Here is a 12,957-nt window from a genome sequence, read left to right as displayed (position 1 = left end):
TCATAGAGGCGAGGCTTATCTTATCCGCACTCCCTTCAGCCTGCACCAGCCCGCTAGTCCGGCAACTGCAACCGTACGTATCACGCCATCCAACAAGAGCAAACGGTAAGTGCATTCACAGCGCTCATATTGCTAGACTATGTGTAACGGGCACTGCGGTCCTCGCTCCACCCTCCAACATACAGATAGACAGACAGACAGACAGACAGACAGACAGGAAATGTCTCCAAATCCAGGTACCCGACGTTATATGTATGCAGCATCCCACTGCGCCTTGCTTTGCAGCCCCAACCTGGATGCTACCAAATCCTCAACGCCAAGGAACAAGCGCTTTTGACGAGTGAAGCGCGAATGTACAGCCGGAAAAGTTCGTCATGATTACAAAATCTATTGTCGCAAGAAGAAGAAGGACCGCTTCGAAAATGTCCACACACTACACTACACTACACTACACTACACTACACAGCACAGCGTTAGCTCAAAGAAGTGTGCAAGAAGAAAGACGAGATCAGAGTGGTCTTGATCTTCGACTCTGTCCGCTCATCTGTGTGCTGCCGCTCTGACTGCGGCCTACGATCTCGGCCCTCGCTTCCACGTCGGCGCCGTCATAGCCATCACTGTGGAAGCTGTCCTGCGTCCTGTGGCCTTGTACGTAGCCTGTGCTCACCATCCCATTTCCACCTAGGACAGGCGGTGGAGCGAGTGCTTGACGGTACGCGCTCGAAGCTGCTGAGTGGCCAGGTGATCGCTCAGGCGAAGGGTCTGTGGAACCGAACGGCAAGCGGATAGGTAGTGTGCCACCTGTAGGTTGCAGATGCTGGTTGCTTTGCGGCATGGGCGGAGAGTCCATTATCCTTGATAGTCGTGCGTTGTTCTCGAGAATAGCGGCTTCTGTCGATGCCGTACGTCGAGAGCTCCTTCTTGGTAATATCGGTGCCCGGCCGCCGGGTTGCCCTCGTCTTGATGTGCGGGAGACGCGCGACCCTACCCTACTGGGAAGCTCGATGCCGCCACCAGTCTCGATAGGTCCCAGCATGGGTGGTATCTCAGACACGCGATTTGAATCGTATGCGAAAGGCTCTTCGTCGCCTTCGTCGCTAAAGTCCGACTCGCTGTCACTCGACGGTGATCTTCTGCTTTCGCCAGCTAGTACTCCAGCTGGTGCAACAGCCCGCGGTGGACTCTTTTGGCTCTTCTTTGATTCGGGTGAATCGGGGTGATCGCGATAAGGCTCTTGTGTTGGCCGAGGCGACTGCTCGTGCTCTTCTTGCTCTTCTACTGCCATCATTTGGGGCGGCATTCTTGTGCTTCTGACCACCTCGAAGCCCTTGCTCTTTTCCTTCTTGCGACCGCCGCCCAGCAGGTTGAGGTTCTTGAACCAGCCTGTCGCTGATGACACTGGGCTCATCGGATCAGCGGGTCCAGTCTTCAACTTTCGGCTGGGTTGTGATGATAGTGCGGGTCCACGGAGACCGTAGTAGAAGTCAGACTCTCGCACTGAATAGTCTGTGTTGTTGCGGCGTTCGAGATTCGGATCAGAGTCATTCTCCCGGTTCATGCGCAGGTACGCTGGTGACGCGCGCGAGGGGCCTTCGCCTGCATCGTGAGCGGCTTCGATGTCCATTTGGTCCGAGTATGGCGCATCAACAATGTCTGCGCTTCCTGGCGGTGGTGCTCCTCGACCACGTGCACCCGGCCCCACCGAATCCATGGTGTTTGTGCGCACGCGCGGTGGCCTGTAATATGGATCCGCTGTGTCCAATTGTGTTCCCATCGTTGGCCTTCGAGAGCTCTGGCCAGAGCTACCGCCCAGGAAATTGAAAGGCATCGCGTTGACTCCTGGCGTACCCGGACTGTTGCCTTCGCCAGAACTGAAGTCGAACCCTCCGCTCCGACGCTGCTCGTCCCTATCATATGGCTGACTGAGAAGCACGGCAGAGCTGGCAGACAAACTGCGTGACCGGCTGTCCATAAGCTGGATGTTCTTGTTCTCGTCATTGACAAGCATCGCCGCGTTCGAGTTGAGACTGCTGCGTTGCTGTCGATGGTTTACTCGCTTCGAAAGTTGACGTTTGCCGAAAACCTTAGTGAGGCCTCCTCTAGTATCTGCACCAGCACCCGACAATCTCGCAATGACCTCAACAATGGTCTGCAGAGCATTGAGGAAGAAGCCAAAGATCAGAACAACGGCGTGTAGAAGCAGGATGGCGTAACCGATCCAGCCTTTCGAGGACTCTGCGACCCCAAGAGTGGGTACAAACGCTACCGAGAGGAGGATGCAAATGAGTCGGACGGCCGAGAAGAAGGTGTGGTAGGCGTTCATCGATGTGTTCGATTGGAACGGCCGGAAAGCATGTAGAGTTAGGATTAGAATTACCTCGCAGATAGCGAGCATGACAATCTGGGCAATACCTGAGGGCTGAATAGCTCCTATGGCAATGCCTCGTATGATGGTAAGCAACACAGGGATGAAAGCAAATGGTGCGGCGTCATCAGAGTATGTGTTGTACAACGGCCCGTACGTCAAGACAGTTGGTAGGTCGTCGAAAAGGTGAGCGCGCGGTCGCGTGGTGAAGATGAGCCAAAAGATCCAGAATGCTATTCCCATGACTCCAATGAGAAGCACAGCGGCAGCGCCGACTACAGAACCAGGTGATCGCGGGGCCACGACCAGTTGGAACAGGGATAGTGCAATGATTGGCAACATAAAGAAGTTGAAGACGATACGAACAATGTTGCCGGCGGTAAACGACCAGTTCTTGCCAGTGAGGTCACCATCTTGGGTATTGGTGAGCATACGCATGAGCCAACGTCCAACAAAGCCAACCTGTGTCAAAACGATGACGATGGCAATGAGGACAAGGAGGAAGATGGCCATGCAAGCCCACATATCCCGTTCCTTGGTCATGCCCACGTATTGTCCGAGACGAGTCAGCCCATAGGTACCGTTAACAATGTAGATGCCATCATCGAGACTCTGCGAGCCGTTGCCTTTGCTTACGAAGCTCTCGTTGAATAAGAGGACAGACCAACTGGCCTGGCTGATCGCCGGCTGAAAGAAGCCAGGGTAGTTCAAGCTCAGACTGCCCGCCAGAACGATGAACTGGATGTACTGCAGACAATCACCGAATCCAGGAGTAACAAGGCGCAAAAGATCCTCGTCACGGCCATAGTTGCTAGTCCAACGAAAGATGTTCGAGGTTCCCCATGGGCTGCACGTGGCTGCAAAGACGGTCGCTACACCCACAAGTATAAGCACAGCAGCCGGCATATAACAGACTGCATCGGACAACCTCTTCCCCAGATCCGGAGTGATGTTCGCAGACACGCATCCCAAGGTATACGCCCTCTGATCGCCGGACACAATGCGCAGCTCCAACGCCCAAGTGGAGAAGGCATATGTGCTGTGGAAGTCGTGTGCTACAGTGAAGCCTGGCAAACTGTATGGATCGCTCGCATTGGCGTTGAAAGCTGGCGCCATTGGACAATCCGAGACGGTGGTATTCAAGACATTCGCGCAGAACTGGACACCCGTCGGAGTCCATGACGAGTAGGTGAGTGTCCTGAAGTCGGAGAATAGCGTGGTGTAGTGGTTGGAAAGCTTGTCAACGTCTTCGATTTTTCCAAATAACGTGCTGTTGGGGTTGTCCCATTTACTCGTATCAGAAGGAGAAGGCAATGTGCCCCTATCAGATTGACCTGACACATTTCCGTAAACCGTTACATTCAGGTTGTGTGTTGGGTTGTGGGTGTCGAACGCCGCCCAAACGTACATAGGCGTGAACTGAAGGAAGGGCACATCATTGTCAAGGAACAGCTTGTTCAAGCAGCTCTCAAAGTCGATGAATACGGCGTTTGCGCGCGGAAGGAACGAGGCGAGGACGAGGAAGAAGAGGACGGTTGGTAGTGTGCGCAGTAGAGGCATCGTACGTTGTCTCTGCCGTGGTCGTGGTGGTGGATGTGTGTGCTCGTGGGAGGGTATCCGGAGTTGTCTGCCACCGTGGATCATTGGTGCGGCTCTGCGCTGTGTCGTGACTGCCATTATCGCCTGCAGTTCCCCTTCATGTTCAAAGCCTACACTATCTCTTGACGATGTTGCGTCGTGCAGTGGGCCACAGCGATCGGTTGACCCTCGCTCGTAGTGTCGTATGCGCGAAGGTACTCGTGTGATGTGGTATTGCGAACGTAGGGATGTCGATCAGGATAGTGATCGGTGCTGGGGGGCGCGGGTAGCAATAGAACTTTCGCAGGCAGTGTTGAGGGCTGGTCGCACGCAAGACGGGGATGGCCTGCTCTGCATAAAACACGGGGTCAGCAGAGAGATGACGAGGTGCTGGCAGCGCGGTACGAGGAGCGTCGACGATCGGTCTAGACGATTAAATTCGTTGCAACAGCAGCCCTGTAGCGAGTGTACGAAGTATACAAAGTGTAGAGCAGATGTCGCCTTTGGTCTCCTGAGGCAGGCGCTGCGGGGACTGGAGGCGTAGAAGTGTAGCGCAACACGCTCAAGACACTAGCAGGACAGTTGGCCTCGTATAGAGGAGCGCCAGTGCGCACTACAGCCGTTGCGCCTTGGAAAGCTCAAGACACGACTGATGGGTGGCCGCAAAGGAGGCGGCGCAAGGGAACAAGATCTCACGGGGTGCAGGCGCGGAGTGCGATGGGATGAGCGCGGATGTCCTCAACAGCAACACGGCTGCGCAAACGAGGGGAGCACTACACTTTGCATCATCATAGTCGCGCTAGGGGAGCTCTCACTATTGACAAGGAAATCTATACGCTTTTGCTGGGCTTTCGGGAGTCTGCCAGCCGTTGCTCGCTCACGAAAAAAGCAGGCAGGCTTGCACAGGGAGCCCCTGATTGGATGCTATTTTGGGCACCTGCCGTTCTGAACGCCAACCGCAACCTCGGAACGCCTTCCTAAACGCTGCCGTTCTTCTGCACAGTGGCGAAGGTGCTCGTCCATAGGAGTTGCTATATGTTCTCGCCAACACCATCATGCAGCTCTTCATTGACAGATGGCACCGAAAAGCGCGAAGCTTATCGTGTTGAGCGCTGCAGCGCACTGCTTACCGCGTTGCCGGTGCAGCACAGCCACACAGTCGATCAGGCCCACATCACAAGTCTGTTTCATCTCGCAGGGCAACAGTCATTGTCGGCAGACATCCGAGAGAGCGCCTGCAAACGATTCTTCTGCAGTTGATGCTGCCTGGTGCATCGTCGACGAAGTTCAAAGAAAGTTTGGATGACTATCGATGCCCTACAGGTTCGTGTAAGTACCTGACAGCTGCGCATTGCGACATGGCAGCCAGCGTGCCTCTTGCGTTGCATTTCGAAGCAGTACTTAGTCAGTCCGACTTGACAATCGCTTCCAAATTTGATTAGACGACAACAAAGTTATCTACTGCGTACGGTGGAGACCTTCATCAGATCGAAGGAACTTTAGATCAATCATTACTTTTAGCTCTATGAAACCTATCATCTCAGACTTCGGCGACAACTCAACAGACAAAAGCAGCTCAGCGTGAGAAAGTTACAACACAGTAGGTCTCTCCAGAGAGTAAACACGTTAGTTTTCTCGAGAGGTACAGCAATTCCACCAGCAAGCCACAACGCACCCTACCGCGCTAGCTGCAAGGATCCCCGATCTCCAGAAACCTTCAATCCGACAGACTGTTTTTCCCCGCAAGACGTTGCTCAACACAAAGCTCGCAACCTGGTTCCTGTCACAGTAGACTTCAGCACGACTCGCATACGTTCGTTATCACGTCATATTGCAGGGTGTCGATCCATCGCCAGCATGCCATATCACGTTTCTTCAGCTGGCACGCCTTGCTGGCGACCCTCACCTCAATCCGGCAGGTACCGGCACGACAACGTGATTTTTCGACCAAACCCCGCTCGTATCAACAAGAAAGACGCCTCAGCGGCACAAATAAAACGTCGTCTTGAGCCGGCTTCCACGCAAGATGGACAAGCCCGCAAAAGCCTTTGCTTGGCAGGTTCAAAAAGGTTAGCTTGTGTAAGTGTTAGGCAGGTACTCTGTCTTAAGGGCCTTGGCAACGATTGTCAAGAATTCCGCTGTCGATGATGATGCAGGATTCCGGAAGGCTGGTAGAGGTTCAAAAAGCTCACCACGTCCGTTTGGAATCCTCAGCTTCGTCCCGCGTTTCTCCAATCTCCACAGCTTGGACAAATTGACAAAAAATGGCGATGCGGTTAACTATCCTGGCCACTGGCCTCCTCCTTGGCTCTGCACAAGCTTTGACCACTGAGTGAGTATCGTGGATTGAGACTGCAACATCATACTGACATCCTTAGGGGCATGCTTGCTGCGCCTCGTAGAAGTACTGGAAGTCTGAGTCCCAAAGGTGTATGTCCACACTCGACAACAACAACAACAACAGTATCGTACTAATTTCGCAGGACCGAGCACTCTTCTCGTCGACCAGCTACAATTGGACAACTGCAAAGGCTACGACCGGCTGGTACTTCCTCGATGTTGAGAGCGGAAATACGACTAAGGCACCTTTTGGAAGCGAGGTCTCCGAAGTCGTCTGGATCGGCGAGACAGAAGACAGCATTCTGTACTTGAACTCTAGCAACGAGGAGATTCCTGGCGGTGTGACACTCTACACAGCTGACCTGAGTGGCGAGTTCAACCCGTGAGTTTTACTGATGAGAACTTTGCAGAACTGCTACTGACGGTTCTCAGCTCATTAGTAGCATCTTTGGGCGCACCATTCTCAGGTCTCAAGGCTGCAAAATCTGCTGATGGCTCTCTGAACTGGGTTGCAAACACCCTCGCGTACTGGGGCAATGGCTCTGCCTACAACCCTGAACTTGTCGCCAAGCCTAAGTCGGCAGGACAGCTGTACGATGCCAACTTCGTCCGCCACTGGAACTACTATATCACCGAACAGCGATATGCCGTATTCAGCGGTAGTCTTGCTAAGACAAACGGTAGTTACTCCTTCGACGGAAAGATTACCAACCTGCTGAAAGGCATCAACTCGACCATCACGCACCCAGAAAGCCCAGTCCAGGGGTCTTCGAGCGACCCAAGTGACTACGAAATCTCGCCCGATGGCAGCAAGGTGGCCTTCCGCAGCAAGTCCCCTGATCTCCCCAAGGCCAACTACACAGCCAGCTACATCTATGTCGTACCGCACGATGGTTCTGAGGTTGCGGTCGCTATCAACGGACCTGGTACGACCGCCCCCGAGACTGCTCAGGGTGCTTCAGGCTACCCAGTTTGGTCGCATGACAGCAAGAAGCTGGCATATGGCCAGCAAGACGGCATTGACTACGAGTCTGACCGCTTTAAGCTCTATGTTGCAGATATCGACGGCCTGAACTCTGAGGTTCATTCGGTCGCAGAAGACTGGGACTCGTCACCTTCTGGTCTCAAATGGAGTCCCGACGATGCTGATCTCTGGGTCGTCTCCGAGCTCCACGCTGCGAATCGCCTCTGGCTCGTTCCTCACGATGCTCCTGCTGACTTCAAGCCCGTGAACTTCACTGGACCTGATACGGTGCTATCCGACTTTGACATTCATCCAGATGGCTCTGCATTTGTATCGGCCGCTGCCTCGTGGACAAGCCGTATCTTCTACAAGCAGTATCCTAAGGAAGACAAGGAGATCATTTTCACCGCTAACAAGGTCGACCCAGAGCTCGCTGGTCTCCTGCCAAACTCGACCTCCAACTTTTGGGTAGAGAACGAGGATGGCGATCAAGTTCAGTCTTTCGTCTTTTACCCTACCGGCTTCAATCCCGAAGAGAAGTACCCGTTGATGTTCATCATCCACGGTGGTCCCCAATCCACCCAGGGTGACAATTGGAGCGTGCGTTGGAACCTGCGTCTTTGGGCCGACCAAGGCTTTGTGGTCGTGGTTACCCAATTCACCGGCTCCCCGTCTTACAGCCAGGCCTTCACTGACAAGATTCAAGCCAACTGGGGCGGTTCGCCTTACAATGACCTTGTCACCGTCTTCAATCACATCAAGGCCAACATCAGTTACATTGACACTGACCGTGCCATCGCCGGCGGCGCGTCGTTCGGCTGCTACATGACGAACTGGATTCAGGGCCAAGCTCTGGGTCGCGAGTTCAAGGCCCTCGTCTGCCACGACGGCAAGGTCAACCAAGTTGCCAGTTACTCGACCGATGAGCTGTGGTTTATCCAGCGCGACAACAACGGCACTATCTGGAGTGACCGCACCAACTACGAGAAGTGGGACCCTATCATCCACTCGGCGAACTTCAGCACCCCTGAGTTCATCATCCACAACGATCTTGACTACCGTGTATTGATCTCGGAGGGTCTGCAGACTTTCAACATCTTGCAGAGCCTTGGTGTGCCGAGTCGTTTTTTGCACTTCCCCGACGAGGGTCACTGGGTTACGAAAAGGGATAACAGCTTATTGTGGCACAAGAGCATCTTCAACTGGATCAGATACTATGCTGGTCTGGATGATGAGCTTATTCAGGAAGGTGTCATCCACCAATAGAGTGCAGTCACAACATTGTTATGTTAACCGCACGCAACTGCGATGACCATAAACAAACTGGACCACATGAATTAGCTACGCGAGATTGATGAAGTAATGTCCACTATGAATCTACAACCTGCGTTCTTACTCAACATGGCACAACGCATGGGCTTGGATTTTCCATTTGCCAAAAGAGGAAGCTGACTGAGCCCGCATGTTGAGCCAGCCTCGCACAGAAACCTCGTTGTGACTTTAGCCAGTTGAATACGAGTCTGAGCAATGACAGATGATGCTCAGTAAGTCAGCTCCAAATTGATCCCACACTCCCATCGAGTGAGTAAGCCATCAATGTGAAGACGACGCCTACCGCTGGCCAAGTGAACTTCTATTCCGACATAAACTGCCAAAACTACATCGGCGAGCGTCACCCCGGCTCTTTTCAAACCACTGGGTTCGTTCTCTTTCATCGCGCCTCCCCTTTCTCCTCTTCGTCGTCAAATTTCCGCACAGATGTGCGCATCTGACACCTCATTCCGCCCCCCCCCCCCCCCGCTTTCCTTATCTTATTTCACTCATGTATTAACGTCCTATAGCGGTCCAGCAGATTCCTTCTCCTCGGATATTGCTTCAGTAGATGTAATAAATGAAGGTGTAATCGCGCGAAACAGTGAAATCAGTATATTGTGTTCGAGTGTTGTTCTGTCATTGCCCCTCACCAGTCTATCAGCAGGGTTTGTTTTCATGACGTATCTGCTGTGCAACTAAGGGAGAAGGTGCTTGTTAGAACGAGCAAGAGCACCGCATCAACACACATGGCACACGTGACATCCTTACTCCATAAACCATCACATGTATGGATGACCGGCATGCGGTGAGCTTCATCACAACGGCGTACTTTGACTATGTATCTGCAGGCACCCCTCGTGCCTAACGATGCTTCCAAGGTTACGCAGTACTATCAGAATGCCCAAGAGCCCGTTCCGAATCTGACGGCATTTCTCCCATATAAGTTTTTCCAGAATACGGACTGGCAGAGCACCCCACCTGGTTGTGGGTTATTCACGTCACCTTCTGTGTGTTTGACGTCCATTTCCACAGCCCAGAGAGTTATGCGCATGGCGTACTCTGGAACACCTCTTGTCTTCTTGATTGCAATACCGTCATCCGTCACCTTGGGATTCCTTGCGAATGCAGCAGCGTCGTCCAGAAGTCGCGAAGCTTTTCTGGCTTGAGCTTCGCTGTCGAGCATCTCAAGCTATATCTCAAGCTCCATCGATCAACGGAAGTTGTAAAAGAGGATTCATCCATAGTCATCTTGATGAATGCTCCTTTGTCCTAACAAGCAGCCGAACGTGTTGCAATCGGCAGCACATTGAGCACAAGCCGGATATGACACAGACACAGTGCTTGACCGTCGATGTATGGGTCTTTCAAGACCCAGGCACGTAGTACGTTCAAGGCCAGGTCGGCATGTGATGAATTATAATCGATCATAGTGTTGTGGCATTCCTCGGCCAAAGAGAGTAGCGAGTATACGGTCGCGCGGCATGCTGCATTTCTTGTAACGATTTTCGCTGAGTAGAACCATCAGAGGTAGTTTCTTTTGCGAACTTGGCCCTCAAATGCCGCCGAAGGCTCAAATTCCGGAGAGGGCCATTGCCATATGCATCGACATATAGTTGTGCAAAGTGTCCCATGAGCACGACAAGGAGGATTTCCTATGTTATCCAGGCTCGTTTCCACTATTCGTTCTTGGCGGTGGCTTCAATAAGCTGGTGCCGTGGTCCTTTCTTATTTATTTCCCTTTAGTGGTCTCCATTGAAGCCTATGTTCCCGAGCCACATGATAACCATAGAAGCCCCAGAAAATATGCTACCCATCAACGCAACTTGATGATCTCTCTTGTCGGTGTTTGCTTGATCAATACAAACAGCGTCAATCCAGAACTCCGAGCCCAGGTTTGAGGTGTCGTAGGCCTTCTTTGATGTCTGCAGTTGTTGTGCAACTACCAGAAAATCATGTCGTGGCTGTTCGCTGACAGCAGCCAACTCATCGTGCATGGCAGGGTTGGATCCTCTTCTCCCACTCGAATAGGGTAATCGTACCTCCCTTGGTTCACTGGAGACAGATAAAAGCTTCTTGCTTTGAAAATCCATTACAGTGAAAAGGAATCGATCGTAGTTGTGCTCTAAGCTTTGCGCGAACTCATTCTGACCACAAGTACCTACCCGCAGTCTTGAACTCTGGACGCAGAATGCGACGTCGTATAAGGAGGGTTCGTTGCGCATTGCTCAATGGCACGTTGTATGTTCCTCTGGTTTTCATTGCCCGTCCTTTGTTTCCAGAGGCAATTCCTGTTAGCTGCCTAGGCTAAATCAAACTGACAAGCTTTGCCTGGTGACATCGGATTGCCGCAGCAATACAGAGTCGAGGTCAGTACGAAACTGCTGCTTTGCGCGAGGCTGATAGACCTCGAAGCATAGCACAAGCCTCCAGCACTGGATGAATTCGTTCGAATAGCAGCGATATTGACGCAACTTGGGCTTGCGCTGTTCAACCTAAGTCCCGTTCGCAAGACAGTGACCCCAGACCACAGACGCGCCGCTCTTATGAACAGAGCTTCTGACGCATTGAGCGTTGACGCATTGAGCGTTGTGAGCTCTGAGTTGGCCCGAGAAGGCGCAACTACGGCGTAGAAGGGCCGACCCTCAGGAACAGAGACGTCTTGGAAGTCAATGCCCTGAGTGTGGATGGTTCCTAAATCCGGCCTTATTTTGCCAGACTGATGGATTTTCGGGGCAGAATCGGAAGCTGGGTTTGAGGTTCAACATGCCCAGGATACTGACGGTGATGTCGTTATTTTTCTCGCCCGTCGCTCCTGCGACATTCACTACTCGATTCCATGCTCTTTCTCGAGGGCCACGTCAAGCTGACGAATTAGAGCTTCCATGTCATGAAGCGCATCGTTCGATAGAACGCGCGATAGTGATCTTCGAGAAAGCAGCCTTGTCATCAAACTTACAATTCGACTCCTTACTATCTGGGGCCTCGGAGCAGCTGCCGGTATCATGAGGTGTAGGAGTGATCGACCACCACGAAGTCGCCCATGATGCAGGGCGTCCTAGTAAACCTTCAATTCGCAAGATTGACGGCACATGAATCAAGTCCACTCCCGTGACCCATTGATTGTCGAACACGATCTACGAACGATGACGTGCAGATGGAGTGACCAATTCATCATGTTACGAGTCCACAACAGCGCGAGAAACAGATCGTTCAGTTCAACATTTGCGGTACTTCAAGGCGGATCTGGGGTCGAAGCACGGCGCTGTTCAGGGCTCTGGCGCAGAGCTCCGCTGCTCTGAGGAGCTAGCGGTAACGTGGCGCATTTTCCGATATGGTGGTCCCAGGGACCTGCCCGGCCAACTACGGCGAAGTCTGCTCACTTACAGTGATAGCATATTTCTGATGAGGCTTTAAGCCCCCCATTGTAAGGATGCCGTACAGAACATGCATGCACGCCATCGCCGTCTTCCTCGCTTCATTTTTCGGGAGATGCTCCCGCAGTGAAAGTTCAGGCCGACGATGGCAGCAAGAAGTCGGTCAAGCGGGGACCAGAGATGGTGGACGTGATTCATGAAAGTTGGGCAGGGGACCAGAAGGCTTCAGTAAGCGGAGAGACATGACGCGTTGCTCTTACGTTTGTACGTTTGTAGTTGGGCTTTTCCTGATTAGCTGTCAGTTGCGAATGTAAGGTTATGGTTTCTGCAGCCGTGTCATCGGTAAACAGCGATGAATGCTGTATCGAGATTGTGAATATCACTCGACTTCCAGACGCGGTGTTTTTTTTGCCGTGAACCTTGGCGAGAAGTTGCGTTACTGTATGATCGACGTCAAGCGAAAGGAGCAGAGCATCCATGCACCTGCCATCCCAATAACGCAAGAGTCTAGTACTTTGGGATCTTCCGCGCTGCTTGTCTGCGTTGTCAGTGCGTTGCAGGGATACTGAGATGACATTCCAGATTTTCCTCTCTTTCTTTGCGGCCAACCGAGGTCGGTGAAGAGAGGCAAAAGGCAAATTCTCAACGTCACGGAGCTCAACCATTAGAACATGCAGTGTCACAGCTTCACTACCGCGACGCAAGGCGGCATGGTTGAAGCCGGACTCCATGGCATGTCTCTATGGTACCTTTCGGAAGCGGACGCTGTCAGTTGGCTGTAACCTACAATATGGCGGCGAGTTAAGTGCCGTGGAGCACTCGACATGGGACCGTCTGAAACTGCTTCCATGCTAGTAAATCCACTTCACATGGCAAGTGGAAGGTTGACCTTCTAGCGAGAGTGCAGGGACTCACTGGAACTCCGGCTGGGTGGTGCTAACAGCGGCAGGGAGCGCCACATGCATGCAAGTAGCCAGCAAATGCCAAACACTATTTGCCTACACCGAGTCAGTAGTACACTT

General features: G+C 52.6%; 2 protein-coding genes across 2 annotated transcripts; one reads left to right on the top strand and one right to left on the bottom strand.

Annotated features, from left to right (window-relative positions):
- Positions 1–423: 423 nt before the first annotated feature.
- Positions 424–4,319, bottom strand: BU25DRAFT_237218 (uncharacterized protein). Its single transcript, XM_033701476.1, has one exon. It carries the CDS (start codon positions 4,040–4,042, stop codon positions 509–511), a length of 3,534 nt encoding a protein of 1,177 aa, XP_033555753.1. The 5' UTR covers positions 4,043–4,319; the 3' UTR covers positions 424–508.
- Positions 4,320–6,207: 1,888 nt separating this feature from the next.
- Positions 6,208–8,513, top strand: BU25DRAFT_426446 (dipeptidyl-peptidase-like protein V precursor; the record flags this gene model as incomplete). The annotated part of the gene is made up of 4 exons (XM_033708418.1): positions 6,208–6,275; positions 6,322–6,373; positions 6,427–6,665; positions 6,716–8,513. 4 exons carry the CDS (start codon positions 6,208–6,210, stop codon positions 8,511–8,513), a joined length of 2,157 nt encoding a protein of 718 aa, XP_033555752.1.
- Positions 8,514–12,957: the final 4,444 nt, after the last annotated feature.

The sequence above is a fragment of the Macroventuria anomochaeta genome, assembly GCF_010093625.1.
Source record: "Macroventuria anomochaeta strain CBS 525.71 unplaced genomic scaffold BU25scaffold_54, whole genome shotgun sequence".
Lineage (NCBI taxonomy): Eukaryota > Fungi > Ascomycota > Dothideomycetes > Pleosporales > Didymellaceae > Macroventuria > Macroventuria anomochaeta.
Note: the sequence above shows the minus strand (reverse complement) of the source record. Positions and strands in the feature narration are given on the sequence as shown.

Bases quoted from the DNA above. Each gene is read 5' to 3' on its own strand.
- BU25DRAFT_237218 (XM_033701476.1), bottom strand. From the start codon at position 4,042: ATGGCAGTCACGACACAGCGCAGAGCCGCACCAATGATCCACGGTGGC.